The sequence below is a fragment of the Trachypithecus francoisi genome, unplaced genomic scaffold (assembly GCF_009764315.1).
Source record: "Trachypithecus francoisi isolate TF-2019V2 unplaced genomic scaffold, Tfra_2.0 Lachesis_group5, whole genome shotgun sequence".
Lineage (NCBI taxonomy): Eukaryota > Metazoa > Chordata > Mammalia > Primates > Cercopithecidae > Trachypithecus > Trachypithecus francoisi.
In genome coordinates this window covers 142,975,684-142,994,838 of record NW_022681470.1, presented here as the reverse complement: position 1 = coordinate 142,994,838, position 19,155 = coordinate 142,975,684, and the positions used below count along the sequence as shown (strand labels likewise).

Genomic DNA, 19,155 nt, shown 5'->3' with positions numbered 1-19,155 from the left:
GCCATTTTGGCTCACTGCAACCTCTGCCTCCTGGATTCAAGCAATTTTCCTGCCTCAGCCTCTTGAGTAGCTGGGATTACAGGCACCCACCACCATGCACGGTTAATTTTTGTATTATATGTTGGCCATTACATATGTTGTAACATATATGTGGTATATATATTGGCCAGGCTGGTCTTGAACTCCTGACTTCCGGTGATCTGCCCACATCAGCCTCCCAAAGGCATGAGCCACTGCATCTGGCTCCTTTCTTGTTTCGTAAGTATCTTTGTAATATCCTGGATTTTACCTCTTAGCTCTGAAAGCCAGAAACACTTATCTGGCCCTTTATAGATACAGTTTGCTGCCAGCTTGCCCCTGACCTTAGGCTAAGACACCAAGTGACCTTCACTGGGGCCTCTGAGTTTGGGCCCTTGTGCTTTTGCTCACTCTGCCCCAGGCAGACATCCTGGGTCTTTGCACTTCCTCTTCCTGCTGCTGGGGACCATCTTCCCTAGATCTCCAAAGCCAGCTCCCCCTGGTCATCTGTGTCTTGACTCAAGAAACTTCTCCTCACAGGAGCCCTCCCGGTATTGGTCAGATGTCTCCTGAGAGACGGAACCAATAGAAGATAGACAGAGATAGAGATGGAGATCTATAGGCTGGGTGTGTTGGCTCACGCCCGTAATCCCAGCACTTCCGGGGCTGAGGCATGTGGATCACCTGAGGTCGGGAGTTCAAGACCAGCCTGGCCAATATGGGGAAACCCCGTCTCTATCAAAAATACAAAAAAAAAAAAAAAAATTAGCTGAATGTGGTGGCGCTCTCCTGTAATCCCAGCTACTCGGGAGGCTGAGGCAGGAGAATCACTTGAACCCGGGAGGCAGAAGTTGCAATGAACTGAGATTGCGCCACTGCACTTCAGACTGGGTAATGGAGTGAGACTCTCTCAAAAAAAAAAAAAAAAAAAAAGGAAAGAAATCTGTAGAGACAGACAGAGGTACAGAGTCAGAGAAGAGACAGACATGGAAAGCTAGAGAGACAGGGACACAGAGATACAAAGACAGACGGAGAAAAAGAGAGAGACAGAGAGAAGTATAGAGTCAGAGCAAGAGAGAGTGTGACACATTTATTTTAAGAAATTAGCTCACACAATCGTGGGAGCTGGCAAGTCTGAAGTCCACAGGACAAGCCAGTTGGGCTGGAGGCTCGGGTAAGAGGTGACACTGCAGTCTTAAAGCCTAAAGGCTGGAAACTCAGGCAGAATTTCTAAGTTGCAACCTTGAGGCAGAATTCCTTCTTCAGGAAACTACGGTGTTTACTGCTCAGACCTGCAACTGATCAGGTGTAACCCACTCACAATACCTAGGCTTTTCTTCTGTCCTGAAAGTCAACTGTGGTTGTTGGTGTGGTCTGAAAAATACCTTTCTAGCCAGGTGTTGCTGCTCACACCTGTAATCCCAGCACTCAGGGAGGCAGAGGTGGGAGGATTCCTTGAGCCCAGGAGTTTGAGACCTGCCTGGGGAATATAGTGAGACTCTGTTCTCAACAAAAAGGGCGGGGGAAAAAGACCAAAAAAATAAAGAAATATAAAATACCTTTCTAGCAACATTTAGACTAGTGTTTTACCAAACAATTGGTCACATAGCCTGGCTATGTTATCACATACGTTAGCCCTCAGGCCACTCAATCTAAGAGATCTTCTTAACTGCTGGACCCATCGCGTGGGTGAACTTTCCTTTTTGGACATCCTCACCATCCAAAATCCATTCCACACTGTCTTCTTTTTTGGGGAGCAGGTGTTGGGATGGAGTCTCATTTTGTTGTCCAGGCTGGAGTGCAGTGGTGCCATCTCAGCTCACTGAAAACTCCACCTCCTGGGTTCACGTGATTCTCCTGCCTCAGCCTCCCGAGTAGTTGGGATTACAGGTGCCTGTATTTTTAGTACAGATGAGGTTTCACCATGTTGGCCAGGCTGGTCTCGAACTCCTGACCTCAAATGATCTGCTCACCTCAGCCTCCCAAAGTGCTGGGCTTACAGGCGTGAGCCACCATGCCTGGCCCCATGCAGCCTTCAAGGGTCCTTTCCTGCTTCCCCTTTTAGAATGTAAGATTCATAAGATCCTATCTGCACCCTTCACAGTCTCAAGTGATAAGTTTTAGTTCAAAAGAAAAGCAAACACAAGCAAAAGCTGCAAACACCCCCATATGTTGAAGAAATGAATCAAATGAATCCCAAACAGGAGAAAGCGGGAGTGAAGGCTGGGTGCAGTGGCTCATGCCCGTAACCCCAGCACTTTGGGAGGCCAAGGCGGGTGGATGACTTGAGATCAGCAGTTTGAGACCAGCCTGGCAACATGGCGAAACCCCACCTCTACTAAAATTACAAAAAAATTAGCTGGGCATGGTGGCACACACCTGTAATCTCACCTACTTGGGAGGCTGAGGCAGGAGAATTGCTTGAACCTGGAGGCGGAGGTTGCAGTGAGCCGAGACCGTGCCACTGCACTGTAGCCTGGGGAACAGAGCAAGACTCCTCTCAAATTGAAAAAAAAAGAAAAAAAAAAAAAAAGAAAAAAAAGAAAGGAGGAATGAATAAGAAAAGAAAAAAGAAATGAGAGGAAGGATGTGAAGTAGAGTGGCGGTCTTGGCAGATGTCAGCCGGGCTACGCACTGAGTTGCAGGAGGCTTTGGCATTTGGGAGCTTGAGGGAGTAGGGTAGGCTATGCATCTATTTCCCCCATACCCCTGGAGCTGTGGGGTGTCTTAGGGAAAGAGGCTGCGGAGGCATGACTTTCAGTCTCACTGGGTGTTTCTTGATGACTTGGTGCAGAGCTGGGAGGCTGCATCCCACTCTCCATACACACACCCTCCCAGTCCCCAGGGGACCGGAGGTGCAGTGAGAGGAGGTGCTCGGGGCCCCAGTCCCCTCTAGCAACAGTGTCCCCGCTCCCCACACTCAAGGCTGCTGCTCCCCACGCAGTGCTGGTGATGCTGTGACCACAGAGCCCCCACACGCCCTCCCTAACCACTGACTCATGTCTTCCCTCCCTGGGGCTCCAGCCGGAAACACTGCCCTGCCCGCCAGCCCCCTGCTGCCCCCTCTCGGGTGCAGTCATCAGACATGGCTCACCCCAAAGCATTGACTCCTGGCTCAGGCCCATCTAGAAACGGGGTCTGGGAGAGTGATGTGAGGCTGGAGGAGGGCAGAAGGGATGCAAATGAGGACAGGTGAGGATACAGGTGAGAGGGCAGAGCAGGACTGCGGGTCGATGGGTCTGGCGAATCTACAGGGATAGATGCCGGGGGAGGTGCATGGCAGAAATGAAACCAATTCTGCAAAATTATAACTGAGGAAATTATGACGGGAAAGAAATCAGACCTAACCGACTCCATCTTGCTTCTAAGCTTCAACTGTCCTTGTTCATTCCCGGGCATAGGCCGAACTAACTTTGGGAAGGAATTTAGTTCATGGTTTGGCTCTGAAACAAAATTGATAACAGCCCTTTCCTGAAAAGATCCCCTTTTTGCCTGGGGACCAGTCTGCCTTTGCAGGAGTAACAAATTAGCTACAAGATTAGAAATTACAGTTTAGGGGTCATGTAGCCTCTGGCTCCAAGAGTCTGAACCTCCCCACATTGCTCCTGGGGATAACATCACTATTGTAAAACCTAAGTTCAGTGCTGGAGATATTTTGCAGACCCTGAACTCAGTGGATCAGCTGACAGCACCCAGGCCTGAAATGTGACCCCTCCAGTTCTGTGATCCCACCCAGGAACGGAAGACAGAAAACCTCACCTCGACCTCGTATGATTCCAACCTCCACCTCACCAATCAACACTCCTCACTTTCCAAACCCCTACCTGCCAAACTATTATTATTATTATTATTATTTTGAGATGACGTCTCGCTGTCACCCAGGCTGGAGTACAGTGGTGCGATCTCAGCTCACTGCAACCTCCACCTCCCGGGTTCAAGTGATTCTTCTGCCTCAGCCTCTCAAGTAGCTGGGATTACAGGTGTGCACCACCATGCCTGTCTAATTTTTGTATTTTCAGTAGAGACGGGGTTTCATCATATTGGCCAGGCTGGTCTCGAACTGCTGACCTCAGGTGATCCACCTGCCTCAGCCTCCCAAAGTGTTGGGATTACAGGCGTGAGCCACTGCGTCTGGCCCACCAAACTATCTGTAAAAACTCTGATCCCCAAATATTCGGGGAGACTGATTTGAGTAATAATAAAACTCCGTTCTCCTACACAGCTGGCTCTGCGTGAATTACTCTTTCTCCACTGCAACCCGCGTCTGATAAATTGGTTCTGTCTAGGCAGGGGGCAAAGTGATCCCACTGGGTAATGACAGTAAGAAGACAGGTAAATCTGCAGGTGAGAGTGTAGGTGAGAATGCTGGCAAGAACACAAGAAAATACCTAGAAAAGCATGCAGGTGAAGATGCAGGTGAGGACCCAGATGAAGATACAGAGAAAATACACTCGACGGAGAGGATGTAGGGGTAAAAAGGTGAAAATATAGGTAAGAGTGCTGTGAAGGTAAAGATACAGGTAAACTTATAGATAGAGATGTAGGTGTTGGGGCCAGGGGAGGATGCCAGTAAAAAACAAAACAAAACAAAACAAAGCCCTGGTGGGGCGCAGTGGCTCACGCCTGTAATCCCAGCACTTTGGGAGGCTGAGGTGGGCATGTCACCTGAGGTCAGGAGTTTGAGACCAGTCTGGCGGACATGGTGAAACCCCATCTCTAATAAAAACGCAAAAATGAGCCAGGCATGGTGGCGTGGGCCTGTAACCAAAGCTATTCGGGAGGCTGAGGCACGAGAATCGCTTGAACCCAGGAGGCGGGGTCACAGTGAGCTGAGATCGCACCATTGAACTCAGCCTGGGGGACAAGAGTGAAATTCCATCTCAGAAAAGAAAAAAAGAAACGGCCGGGCGCGGTGGCTCAAGCCTGTAATCCCAGCACTTTGGGAGGCCGAGACAGGAGGATCACGAGGTCAGGAGATCGAGACCATCCTGGCTAACACGGTGAAACCCCGTCTCTACTAAAAAAAATACAAAAAACTAGCCGGGCGACGTGGTGGGCGCCTGTAGTCCCAGCTACTCGGGAGGCTGAGGCAGGAGAATGGCGTAAACCCGGGAGGCGGAGCTTGCAGTGAGCTGAGATCCGGCCACTGCACTCCAGCCTGGGCGGCAGAGCGAGACTCCGTCTCAAAAAAAAAAACAAACCCACAGAAACAACAACAACAAAAACCCACACATGGATACAGCTGAGGGTGCAGAGGAGCGAGCAGGTAAAGATTCAGATGAAAATATTGGTAGCATTGGGAGCGGGGAGAACGTTAGGGAAAAGACCTAATGCATCCTGGACTTAGTAACTAGGTAATGGGGGGCTGGGTGTGGTGGCTCATGCCTGTCATCCCAGCACTTTGGGAAGCCGAGGCAGGCAGATCACTTGAGATCAGGAGTTCAAACCAGCCTGGCCGATATAGTGAAATCTCTACCAAAAATACAAAAATTCGCCAGGCAAGGTGGCAGGTGCCTGTAATCCCAGCTACTGAGGAGGCTGAGGCAGGAGAATCACTTGAACCCGGGAGATAAAGGTTAAAGTGAGCCGAGGTCGTGTCACTGCACTCCAGCCTGGGCGACAGAGCAAGACTCTGCCTCAAAACACACAAACACACACAAACACAAAACCTAGATGAGGGGTTGATAGGTGCAGGAAAGCGGCATGGCACACTTCACCTATGTAACAAATCTGCACATCCTGCACATGTACCCTGGAACTTAAAATAGTAATAATAATAAAAGAAAAAAAATACATTGGTAAGATTATCAGGTGAGGATGCCGGTAAGCGAAGAGGTGAGAACTCAGGTGAAGACGTTGTGAGTTGCCGGTGAATGTGCAGCTGAAATGGAGGTGAGGTGCAGGTGCATGCTATGCTATGTGCAGGTGAGGCAGGTCCATGGTGCTTGGATAAAGAAGTCAGCACACTCGCAGGTGAACGCCCGCAGAAAATGCAGTGGGAACAGGTGGGGATTCAGGTAGGATGGAGCTGAGCTGCAGGTGAGGCGGCTGGGGATTTCAGCCTCTTGCTCTCTGGCAAAGAACTCCAGACACGTGAAATATAACTGAAGCTTTATTGGGAGTAGGGGAATGGGGGTGTGGTCAGTTGGGGCACCCAAAGACAACCATGTTCTCGGTGAAGGTGCCGAGGTCCTGGCATTGTTTCTGGTTCTCTTCATCTTGGCATTCGTCCTCCTCGGGCCAGTGCTCCACCCAGGTGTCCTTCCCAATGATGTAGCTGAGGCTGGAGGGAGGAATGGCAGGTCAGGAAGGGGCGTGGCGTGGGCGTGGTGCACGGGGGGGCGTGGCCGTGGTGTGGGCGTGGCATGGGCGGGGCAGTCGGACGGTCGCGCGCACGCGCAGGGCGAGTACTCACTTGGGTTTCTCTCCCCAGAAATCCGAGGAGAGACCCCACATGAGGTAGTGTTTCCTCTCCTCCAGCTTCAGGGCTTCCCTGCACTTGATGGGGCTGATGAACGTGCGCTGTTGCCCAACCTGCACCTCATCCGAGCCTGGAGTGGAGGGGAGAGGGAAGAAACTGAGCCGTGGGGAGGAAGCCAGGGAGAAAACCGCGGGAGGCAGCGTGCTGAACCTGACCTGACTTGATGATCTGCTCAATGGCCATGATGTACTCGTCAAAGTCATTGGACAGCTGGGCCTTGACCAGTCGGGTCTTGTACACTGTGGGGGAGAGGCGAACAGGGTGGGTAGTGGGCTGGGTTGACCATGAGGGGCACCCTGGTTTGCAGGTGCACCCGGGCACGTGGCTCTCTCCCCCGAGGGAAAGTTGCAGAATCACAGCCAGTCACACTATGGCCCACCCCTCATTACACACACAACCATAGAGGGTCACATGTCACCATCCACACACAGTTGTGCTCATAGACATGCACAGAGGTCACAGCCACCCACAAAGTATAACAGTAACATACTATTCATACTATGCAATGACAGCAACTCATGTGCACAAAATATTGCAGCCTCATGGCCACAGGCGTAACCATGTACACAATCATAGCCACCGAAGACTACGGTCATCTACAGAACTTCAGGACCTCACACTCACTGCCATCCACAACCACAGCCTCACACAACCACGGCCACACACAACTACAGCCTCACAGCCACCCACGCAATGATGCACACAACCACATCCACCTTTCCTTACATAGGCATACCCAGGCCACTCACAGCCATGATTCCCCACACAATCACGGCCCCTCACAATACCTGCTCACACACACAACACAGTCACCCACGCCCACAGCCTGAAGCCACACCGTGACAACCACACCTACCACCCACCACACAGTTGGACACACAGCCAAACATGCGTGACCCCGCCCATCACCCACTCACCATAGTCCACTCCTGGCTCACAGGCCTTGTCCAGCCGTTCTTCCAGGGTGACCTTGTCGTCCAACTTTTGTATGAAGCAATTCTCTGCAAGGTGGGGGTGGAGACAGGGTCTAAGTCCCACTCCTTATCTGGGGCCTACTGCCCATGGGTGTGGCCAACCCTGGGAGCCTACCCCTCTTGGTATCTCCTGGGTACGACTTTGGGGGTCCCTGGTCATGGGATGGATGACCTGGGGAAGTGTGTCTTGCTCAGGCCCACCTGTTCCCAGCTCCAGGGAACTCACCCTCAGCACAGCGGCACAGTTCATCACGACAGAGCTTGTTCAGCTTTCCATCCTCCTTTTCCGGGTGGTAGAACCGGGTACAGCTTTCCGCTGCAGGCAGATGTGACGTGAAGATGAGAGGATAAGGGTCTCCCTCCCAAGGCCATGCCTGGGAGGCCCAGATCCCCAATTCTCAGTCTTCAGACCTGGAGATGCTAGGTCTTCAACCCCTCAGATCCCTCGGACCCCGAGACCCCCTCTACTTTCTGATCTTTGGGATTCTCAGACCCTTGAGTCTCTTAGACTCTCAACTCACAGAAGGCTGGGACCCTCGGACCCCAAATTGATAGTTTCCTGGGACACTCAGACCTCCAACCCTCATATTCCTGGAATCCTTAGACCCTTATTTTGCAACTCACATATTCCCAGGACCCTGAGACTCCTGAACCCATCAGACCTCCAACTCTCAGATCCCTAGAACCAACTCATAGATCCTTGGGACCCTCAGACCCCTGGGACCTCCAGACTACTAATCCTCAAATCCCTGGACTCCTTAGACCTTCATTCTCAGATCCCCACAATTCATCTATACCTGGGACTCTCAGGCCCATGGAACCATCAGACCCTAGGCCCTAGTTTGGCTGCTTACCCAGGTTGTAATAGGCGTAGACCTTGACTGCACCAGGCTGGATAAGCTCTACATTAAAATATTGGTGAACTTTGAAAGCTATACACTCATCCTCAGAGTGTGAGACCTGAGGGGGAAGGAGGAGCTTGGTCAGCGGGGTGATATGGGAGGGAGTCCAGCATTGGGTCTTGGGAGCTGAGGCAGTGGTGGAGAAACTGAAGGATAGAGGAGGAGTGGAGGAAGTGGCGAAGATGAATGAACAATTCAGCAAATCCATTTACTCTTCTTCCTACACTCACAGCGAGACTACATTTCACAGCTCCTCTTTCAATTAGGTGTGGCCAGGTGGCTGAACTCTGGCCAACAAATTGCTATCTATACCCATAAAAAAAACCCATACACAATCTTATTTTCATCTAGAATGAAGGAATCCTGCAGAGAACTACAAAGTATCCGAAGCATTGCAGAGTAACAGGATGGAAGGTGCTTGGATCCCTGAGTGACTACATGAAGCAGAGGGACCCTTCCTTACCTCCCATGCCAACTGGACTTCACATGAGTAAGAAATACAAGTCTGTTGTGTTAAGACCCTATATTCTTAGTGGTTTTGTTTTAGTAGCTATTGTTACCTAAGCTGACTAAAATGGGATTGAGGGGCCCTGTGGGTATTAGGAGTTAGCAGGGAGGACATGGGGATAGGAGAATGGGAAGAAATAGCGAAGGGAGAGGAGAAAGCCCAAATCGTGGTTGAGATGAAAGAGTAAGAGAATGCCAGATGGAGAGAAAATAACAGGAGAGAGGGCAGGTGTGGTGGCTCATGTCTGGAATCCCAGCCTTTTGGGAGGCTGAGGCAGGAAGATCGCTTGAGGCCAGTAGTTTGAGACCAGCTTGAGCAACATATCAAGAACCCCATCTCTACAAAAAATAAAACAATCAGCTGGGTACTTACACAGAATATTTATGAAGAAACAAGAACAAAAATTCAGCTGGGACCAGGCACCAGGGGCTTATGCCTGTAATCTCAGCACTTTGGGAGGCGGAGGTGGGAGGATCACTTCAGTTCAGGAGTTTAAGACCAGCCTGGGCAGTATAGTGGGATCCCATATCTACAAACTTTTTTTTTTTTTTTTAATTCACCGAGCATGGTGGCATGCACCTGTAATCCCAGCTACTCAGGAGGCAGGGGCGGGAGGATCATATAAGCCTGGGAGATCAAAGTTGCAGTAAAAAAAAAAAAAAGAAAAAAAGAAAAAAGAAGCTGGGTACAAAAGCATAATATTTATTTAAAAAAAATTAGCTGGGTGCAGTGTCGCAGGCCTGCAATCCCAGCAACTCAGGAGGCTGAGGCAGGAGGATCCCTTGAGCCCAAGAATTTGACTTTGCAGTGAGCCAGTTTCAAGACACTGCACCCGAGCCTGGGTGACAGAGTGAGACCCTGTCTCTTGAAAGAAAGAAAGCAATGGAAGAGAGAAATAGATGCAAAAAAAGAAACAAAGGTCAGGATTGGACAAGGGAACAAGGCAAGACCTTTCTGTCTACAAAGCACTAAAAAAAAAAAAAAATCCGAAGGGGGTCTTTTTCATTGGTTAAGACTCTGATAAGAAGCTGGAGGAGGGCCGGACGCGGTGGCTCAAGCCTATAATCCCAGCACTTTGGGAGGCCGAGACGGGCGGATCACGAGGTCAGGAGATCGAGACCATCCTGGCTAACACGGTGAAACCCCGTCTCTACTAAAAACTACAAAAATCTAGCGGGGCGAGGTGGCGGCGCCTGTAGTCCCAGCTACCCGGGAGGCTCAGGCAGGAGAATGGTGTGAATCTGGGAGGCGGAGCTTGCAGTGAGCTGAGATCCGGCCACAGCACTCCAGCCTGGGTGACAGAGCGAGACTCCGTCTCAAAAAAAAAAAAAAGAAGCTGGAGGAGGTCAATGGTCAGAAGATGAGATGTTTATAGAAGATGCTGGGTTGACCCCCTTATTTTGCAAGCTCCTTCCCCTGTCGCCCAGCAACACAGACCTTGTCTCCTCTAGCCTAGGGCTAGTGTGACCCAGAGACAAAAGCAGAAAGGAAAAGAAAAGACCAGCCAGATAGAGGTGAAGATGCCCATAGAAGCTTCCCAGGGAAGGATGATGCAGTCTTACCTTGTCCAGGTAGATGATGAGGGTGTTCCTATCGGAGAAGGCTTTGTCCAGCTCATACTTGGCGATGTATCTGTCAACGCCGTTTGCCAGCTGGGGAAAGGTGGAGCCTGTGAAAAATCCCTCCTGGATCCCTCTCTCCCTGCAGCCTCTTCCATACCCCAGTCTCCTTTCCACTTATCCCAGCTCCTGAGCCCTTCGTACCTGCTTGAGGTCATCTGTGTCTGGAACGAAGCCAGTCATCATGGATATGTCCAGTATAGACATAGTGGCATCCTGGTCTCCCCGGTACCTGGATAGTGCAGAAAGAAGGGCATTGGGTCCCAAGATAGGGTCAGCCCCAATGGTCTGTTCCTGGACAAGGAGGTCTGGTCAGGCACTGAGGCCTCCGATTCCCCCACAATAGCACAGAGGGGCATTACAGTTTTCAGGAAACATTTCCCCAAAGGAAATAAAAAGTAAGGTAATGTAATGGTCAAGGTGATTGATTAAGAGCTCAGACTCTGAACCCAACTGCAGGGATTCAAATTCCAGCTCTAAGCAACATTGGATGCATGATTTGACCCCCTCCATGCTTCAGTTCTAGAAAACAAAGGCAAGAATACAGGTGGCCCTCACTTTGCACGATTCAGTTTAGTAACACTAGTAGCCCAGTGACATGGTTCACTTTCAGTACATTGGTATATTGATCATGAGTAGTTGCACATGGTATAAACTTTGTTGCTAACTCTTCAGTCTAGAAATCACTACGTAAATAAAAGATGAGCATCATAATTGAGGGCCAGTTACTGTCACTCCTTTCGAAGTCCATCAGTGATTGGTCACTGAGCTTCTGCTCTTCAATTTATGTACAGACAGCAAACTGTGTAGTTGTGCTATCTCCCTGTCTCCAGGTGGCTAACTTCCGTGAGATTTTACAACAATGTATCACCAAAAGAGGGAACTGGCCAACAAAGATAAAAATGCAGCAAAGAAATGAAAAGTGACAATGCCAGAAGTGAACTTCAAAGAAGGCATAAGTGGAGTTATCGAAGAATAGCAGACTATGGGGATGTTGACTCTGCTGCCATTTGAGAGACAGGTGGCGTAGAGGAACTCAGTGAAGGCAAAATGTATTAGCATAAATAAGGAAGGTCGTGGGGACAAAAAGGATGAAGATGTCCCAGAGGAAGGTTCGTTATAGAATAAAAAGTCACTTTAAGGGAACTCTTGGAGGAATTTTGTGACATGGAAAGCTCAAAGGATAAAATATTGGAAGCTAATCCAAACTTAGAAAGGGGCAAGACAATGTACCAAGGCATAGAAAAGATGTTTACTCCATGTTGTAAATTATACAAAGAGAAGAAAGCAAGCATTTTTTGAACTAAAGCACTCTCTGTGTCATACAAAAAAAAAAAAAAAATACACCTTGCATCTCAATGTTCTGATGTTTTAAATTACAGTGTAGTCAAATACTCATCTTACTATGTCTTTCATTTTCCTGTATCTTTATAACTGGCAGTATGATAATTTTAAATGTTATAATAGAAACATTTAGGCTGGGCATAGTGGCTCATGCCTGTAATCCCAAAACCTTGGGAGGCCAAGGCAGAGGAATGCTCAAGGTCAGGAGTTCAAGACCAGCCTGGGCAACACAGTGAGGCCCCGCCTCTAGAAAGAATAAAAAATAAAAATTAGCCAGGTGTCATGGCACACGCTTGTAGTCCCAGCTACTTGAGTGGCTGAGGCGGGAGGATCGCTTGAGCCAGGGAGTTTGAGGTTACAGTGAGCTATGATTGTGCCACTGCACTCCAGCCTGGCTGACAGAGCAAGACCCTATCTCTCTCAAAAGAAAACAAGAAAACTTTAAAGGTCATGGAATGATAGTGTACTTTTCTCCATTGATTGCTAAGACGCTTTGACAGTCTCAACTTACATGGTCATTGCTGTGGTCTCACATTGACACGCAAAGCAAGGACTGTCTGTGTTCTCTACCTTATGGTGGATACATAGAACAGTATCAGATACACAGTGTACTTGGAAAGTATTGAATATCATGGATATTATTTGCAAGAATTCTTGCTAGAGATAGAGGGATGGCCAAGATGAACCCCGGTGACCTAGCTTCTTACCTGGTACAGATCTCAAGGATCATAGTGTTCTTGGCATCCTGAGGCCTCTTTTCTAGAAACACAGAAGACAGAAAGATGGGAGAGGGTATACCTGTGTGTTGATTCAGGAGGGGGGAAGAAATTAAAAGAGGGGTAGGAGGAAGGTGACAGGTAAGGCCTTGATTCCTTTTACCTGTTTCCGGTGCTGGTTTTATGGTGACCTTGAGGTCGAATTTATTACAGGTGAGTTGACCTTTGGCCTTAGCATGGTACATTGTCACCACCTGGTAAGATGGGAGAGGAGACATAATGTCAGGCCACAGGACTAGGAATACTGAGGACAAGAGGAGATGGTCCCTCTGGGGCAGAGGGGCGTGGGCCAGGCAGGTGTGGGTTTCTGTTCCTTACCGACAAGGTGCCTTGGCCTTTTCCTTCAGCTGTGACTGTGAAACCCTCATTTTCTTTGGTCTGCAGAGTGAAAAGAGAGACGACAGCATGTTGGGAATTAAGCCTTCTACTGCCTATGATGGTCACCTCCCCTCCCTCTTGCTTCCCAGTAAATCCTGGCTGGTGTAGAGGGCGACAGCAAGAGTGAGGAGGGCTTGGCTGGGTGACTGTACCTCTTCTGATCGCAGGAGGCTGGCAGATTCCCAGTGGATACGGTGGATGATCTTGGAGCTGCGACTGGGCAGTTGGAGGGACACATCCAGGTTCAGTTCCTTATGGTCAGGGACATCCTTTTGGTATTGAGCCAAGGCTTGGAACACCATGAAGGTGGCCTAGAACCCACGAGATAGAAAGATGGTGATCTAGGAGCCTGGGAAAGTGTCTAGAATCCAGTGGGGATAAAGAGGTTCAAATCAGAGCTGGGACATCAAAAAGTTGCCTAAAACCTACTAGCGAGTGCAGGAGTAATAATTGGAGGTTATTGAACTCTGAGGACATGTTCAGAACTCTCCAAGGGACAGAAACTTACACCAGGATTCGGAGATGCTGAGAACATGTCTAGAATCCACCAGAAAGTCCAGATGTGAGACTGAAGGTCTAGCAACCCTGAGGATGTGGTCTAGACCCATCAAGAGGATAGAGTCAGGCCAGGGCTTGGAGACACTGAGAATATGTCTAGAACCCACTCATGAAAAAGAGAATAAAACTGTAGCCAGAGGATACTGAGCATATAATCTACAACCCAAAAATGACACTGTAACACTGAGAACGTGATTGACAGACCACCAGAAAGAAAGGAGGTCAACTGGAGCCTGAAGTTGCTGAAGCCTGAAGTTACTGAAACCATGGCCTAGAACAGGGTTTGCATAATACCCTAGGGTAACTGGGAACATAGTATAGAGCCTACCAGTGGGACAATATGACGTTGGGAGTCTGGTAGACCTGGGAACATGGTCTAGAACCCACCAGCAAGACAGGATAAGACTGTGAGATAGTACAACTGGGAACCTGGTCTAGAGCCCACCAGTGAGACAGAGTAACATTGTGAGCCTAGTGGAACTGGAAACCTGGTCTAGAACCCACCAGGTGGAGAGAGAGGCTTAGACCTGAACCTGGGCCCTGAGAACATGATCTAGACACCTGGGGCAAGAAGAAGGCTCAACACACAGCTTGGAGTATCCAGATTGTATTCTAGAACCTATAGATGGGTTTGCAACTAAGAAAACTGATTCTCAATTCCACTCCAATCACACTGGCTCGTGGGAAAGAAGAATTGCCTCGCGGGGCCTCAATGTGTTCTCTAGGAGGCCGGTGGGAAGCCACAGGAGACAGGGATGCATGTGCCTGGGGGCTGTAGGCCACTTGCCTGGGTAGAGCCATAGCCACCACCGTAGTATCTCTGTTCATTGAGCCAACGCACGACGGGAGGCACAAAGTCAAAGTCTTTTAGCTGCAGTAGGGCCAAGAGGGCATAGGATGTGGCCTCCACATTGTAGAGCTGCTGACCAGGCTCCTCCCAGCGGTTCTTATCTGCAAAGAGGACACCCCATCCCCAGTGCTCACTGCTCTGTCCAGCCTGGGGATGGCTCAGAGAAAGCTCAGAAAGAGATGCATGCTAGACTTCCTGGTGTTCGGGTGTCCTGGCTGACATTCAAGGCTCTCAGTTATTTGGCTCCTGCCTTGCCTTTCTCGTTTCATCAACTCTCACTTCTCCCTTTGAAATGAATGCTGAATACGCATTTGTTGAATGATGATGCAACAAACCTTCTTGTGTGGTTTACAATGAGGACCTGCTAAACCTTAGAACCATGCATCCCAGCTCAGCTCAGGGTTATGCATCCCAGCTTGATACCTTAGGACTATCCATCCCAGCTTGGCTTAGGGTCATCCATCCCAGCTCAGCTAAAAGCCATGCATCCCAGCTCAGTATCTCCTGCCCTAAGCTTCAGCCATGCATCTCCCTTCACCCCTCCAGGCCATCCCTCACCTTTGGCTGTGGTCAGAAATTTGTTGAGAAGAGGTCCCTTCAGCCTGCCCATCTGGGCCAGGGCATAGGCAGCAATGGCCACAGTGTAGGATCTCTGTAGGTTCATGTAGTTGGCTTCAAGGAAGTCTCCTGCCTTAGTGATGCTGCCTGGCAGGCTCTATGAGAAAGAGGATCAGATTCTCTGGTCACGTGGGCATTACTGTCACATTAGTAAGGATCATACGAGCAGCACTTCCTGAGAATCAGGGATTTCTATCCTTGGGATATATCTGTCTTAGATTTGTCCATTTCTGAGCATTTCCCAGATATTTTAGCCACCATGAGCTGCCTTGTTGCTGAATATCTATTATGTATCTGGAGAAATCCATGTACCCCATGGTGTGCTGGTGAATGTTTAACAACCAGCTCTCCAGTGGGAGGGGTGACAGATCCTTGGTTTATGATTGACAATTTCTGTCGTGTACATACCCCCACCAGGACCAATTTCACAGTGTCAATGTGACATCACTGAACAAAGTGTTGGGGAGATATTCTCCAAATTGTTACTCATAAACTAGTATGGGCCAGATTTGGTACACCACTGTGAACACCTCATCCAGTCATTATCATCATCTTCTTCATCATCATAGCTCACACTTACTCTGTGTCATTCAGATAGCCGCACATTTAATCTCATAAAAACCTGTTGAGAATACTGAGCCCTGAGAGATGCAGTAATTTTGCAAAGACCACCTAGGAAGTAAGTGGCAGAGTTAGGATCCAAAGCCAGCCTTCTGGGGATGAAGGAAGACATGACGTGTACTGTTTCCTCGTTTCCATGGTGTGAATACTTCCATCACTGATTTCAAGCTACCAATATGGCAACATTGAATGTAGAGTTGGGAAGAGCTTTGCAGTAGCACAGTATTATATAGTATTTTCACTATACAGATCCAATACACATAAATAACCCCAAGAGTATAGATTATGGGAGTAAGGCGTAAGAAGTGATGAGTTGGAGTGTTTCTAACCTTTGTGTTTAATAGAATTTATTTAACTGTAAGTTTTATAACTTAGGTTTTTTGTTTGTTTCGTTGGTTGGCTGGGTTTTGTTTTGTTTCGTTTTGTTTTGTTTTGTTTTGAGACGGAGTCTCGCTCTGGTCCAGGCTGGAATGCAGTGGGGCTATCTCAGCTCACTGCAACCTCTGCCTCCCGGGTTCAAGTGATTCTTGTGCCTTAGCCTCCTGCGTAGCTGGGATTACAGGTGCCCCCTCCACCACGCCCGGTTAATTTTTAGTAGAGAAGGGTTTTTGCCATGTTGGCCAGGCTGGTTTTGAACTCCTGACTTCCGATGATCTGCAGGCCTTGGCCTCCCAAAGTGCTGGGATTACAGGCTCACTGTGCCCAGCCTAATACTTAGTTTTTAATAATGGTTGTATTTAATGACCAGCTTGAAAAATTTCTGTAAATTTAACTTTTTTTTTTTAAGATGGAGTCTTGCTCTGTTGCCCAGGCTGGAATGTAGTGGTGTGATCTCGGCTCACTGCAACCTCTGCCTCCCTAGTTCAAGTGATTCTCCTGCCTCAGCCTCTTGAGTAGTTGGGATTACAGCATACTCTTGACCCCAGGAGTTCGGTTTCACAGCCTGTGCTATACTCTACTACAATGCTGCCATGCTGTAGCAGAAACAAATGTTTTTTTTCCTGCCCACTTCCCTCTCTGACATCCACTCCTTTTGTAAGAACTTCTCCCTTCCATTCAGGTGGCCACAGTGGAAGCAGCCATGTCTGCCCACTGAGACCTACTTTCTGTCCTTAGCTGATTGGTCCAGATGTAGTCATCTGACCCAGGCTGAGCCAATCAGAGTCCTTCCCTGGGAATATGGAGGCCCTAACCTTGATCTGGTATTTTCTGTAATCATTGGCCAAGAACAGAATGAGGGAGATGGGAGAGAGGAGCAAAGCATCCTGGCAGAGTCCCTGAGGCTGCCTTCACCTCTGTATTTGATATCTTTGGACCCTGAACATAAATTCCCCATCAATTTTTGTATAATCTAGGTCACATGTGTGTTATATCTGGGACAACTCAGAGGCCTAAAAATACAGAGATCATTATTTATTATCACCATTTTACAGATGCACATACTGAGTGAGGCTCAAGGGTGGAAGTGCCCGTGAGTCAGGATTTGAAGTCAGACTTGGCTGACCCCACAGTCCCCCACCCCCATGCTACTTTCTCTCTCTCTCTCTCTCTCTCTCTCTTTCTCTCTCTCTCAAGGCCTTGGTCCCTCTTGGGTGTTCGAGGCAACAGGCCCTGTGTTTGCTTTTCTCTTCACTGGCCCCTCCCCTCTATCTCTTTTCCTAAGAGGGGAGAAGCCACTCGCTAGGAGTGTAATCCTTGGCTTCCCACTTTGAAAGCTAAAGGTTAAAAAACTCACTCAAAACCCCACGATCAGCTGGGCGCAGAGGCTCACGCCTGTAATCCCAGCACTTTGGGAGGCTGAGGCAGGTGGATCACTTTAGATCAGGAGTTCGAGACCAGCCTGGCCAACATGGCAAAACCCTGTCTCTACTAAAAATACACAACTTAGGCTTGGTGCAGTGGCTCTTGCCTGTAATCCCAGCACTTTGGGATGCCAAGCCGGGCAGATCACCTGAGGTCAGGAGTTCGAGACGAGCCTGTCCAACATGGTGAAACCTCATGTCTACTAAAAAGACAAAAAATAGCCAGGCGTGGTGGTGGGTGCCTGTAATTCCAGCTGCTCTGGAGATTGAAGCAGGACAGTCCCTTGAACCCGGGAGGCGAAGGGTGCAGGAGCCGAGATCATGCCACTGCATGGCAGCCTGGGTGACAGAGACTCCATCACAACAAAACAAAACAAAACAAAACAAAACAAACACAATAAAGCCGACAAAGGCATTCCAGACTCTCAGGGGCCCATCTTTCCAAGCTTCTCTGCTTCAGAATCAAAACCAGAGGAAAAAGAGACAGTGATGAGCCAACGGTTTTCACCATTTCCTGTTTGGAGTCATGGATCCCTTTGAAAATCACCTGAAAGATCCTCTGGACTAAGGAAACAGTCTCAGCTCTGTATCCCAAGTTTTCTTTAAAGCAGCAGCAAGGATGCAACCGTACTGATTGTGTAGCAATGATGTAGAAAGCACTTTTGGAAATGGACGGAAAACTCTCATGAAAATGCTAAAGTAGACAGAAAGAATCCCCACCTTTGATCTCTTTGTGCCTCAGTTCTCTCATCTGCAAATTGGGGATAATAAGAGTAATCTACCTTTCAGGCTGCTAAAAGGATTATGAGACTTAACATGTGAAACTATTAGAGGGGGTCTGTATTAGATGAGTTAAGTGCTCAATACATGTTAGGTATGAACATGATTGCACTGGGAGAGCTGCAAATTCCCCGAAGGCAACCTCTCATTCTCCAAGGTGGCTGTGCTCTGCATAGGGGAAGGGAGGGTAGGGTAGGAAGATGGGGGGCACTTACGTTGACCTGCTCCTCGCAAATCTCTTTAGCCTCTTGCAGCGAGATGAGAACAAAGGCCGTGAGAGCCATGTCTTTCTCGTTGGTGTTCCGGAATCCACCCTGGGATGGAGAGCAGGAAGCAAGGATGGGGTCACTGGTATGTCCACACATGCCAGTCATCCCCCCTGCAGATTCAGAATCCGGGGGTCTGGGCAGGGCTGAGTGTCTTCTAGGTGTCACCCCGCTACCCCATGAAGGTCAGACTTCTTAGTATTAATTCATGCAATCATTTATCCTTCTGCAAGTGTCAATGAAGGGCCTCTGTGCTGGCACAATGGGTCCAGTGGTTTGATCCATTATAAAACCAGACATAGGCTGTAGCCTTCACAGAGCATTTCTCTAGTAGGGAAGATGGATATAGTCCACTCAGATCCTCAAGATATACACACACACACACACACACATATATATGTGTGTATATATACATACATACATATATATATATATATATTTTTTTTTTTGAGACAGAGTTTTACTCTTGTTGCCCAGGCTGGAGTGCAATGGCGCAATCTTGGCTCCCTGCAAACTCTGCCTCCTGGGTTCAAGCAATTTTCCTGCCTCAGCCTCCCAAGTAGCTGGGATTACAGGCATGCACCACTATACCTGGCTAATTTTTTGTATTTAGTAGAGATGGGGTTTCCCATGTTGGTCAGGCTGGTCTCGAACTCCTGA

The 19,155-nt window shown here is 48.8% G+C and overlaps 1 protein-coding gene across 1 annotated transcript in view; it reads right to left on the bottom strand.

Annotated features, from left to right (window-relative positions):
• Positions 1-6,112: 6,112 nt before the first annotated feature.
• The window catches only part of C3 (complement C3), a 43,608-nt gene continuing 30,565 nt past the window's right edge, over positions 6,113-19,155 (bottom strand). The window contains exons 27-41 of the mRNA XM_033198562.1: positions 18,445-18,543; positions 14,967-15,123; positions 14,346-14,509; positions 13,153-13,311; positions 12,941-13,000; positions 12,726-12,816; positions 12,554-12,605; positions 10,647-10,734; positions 10,446-10,535; positions 8,328-8,433; positions 7,700-7,789; positions 7,417-7,500; positions 6,655-6,738; positions 6,434-6,569; positions 6,113-6,301 (exon numbers count right to left, since the gene is read on the bottom strand). Coding sequence (XP_033054453.1) covers positions 6,160-6,301; positions 6,434-6,569; positions 6,655-6,738; positions 7,417-7,500; positions 7,700-7,789; positions 8,328-8,433; positions 10,446-10,535; positions 10,647-10,734; positions 12,554-12,605; positions 12,726-12,816; positions 12,941-13,000; positions 13,153-13,311; positions 14,346-14,509; positions 14,967-15,123; positions 18,445-18,543 — 1,602 coding nt within the window. The 3' untranslated portion in view covers positions 6,113-6,159. The remainder of the gene's footprint in view (positions 6,302-6,433; positions 6,570-6,654; positions 6,739-7,416; positions 7,501-7,699; positions 7,790-8,327; positions 8,434-10,445; positions 10,536-10,646; positions 10,735-12,553; positions 12,606-12,725; positions 12,817-12,940; positions 13,001-13,152; positions 13,312-14,345; positions 14,510-14,966; positions 15,124-18,444; positions 18,544-19,155) is intronic.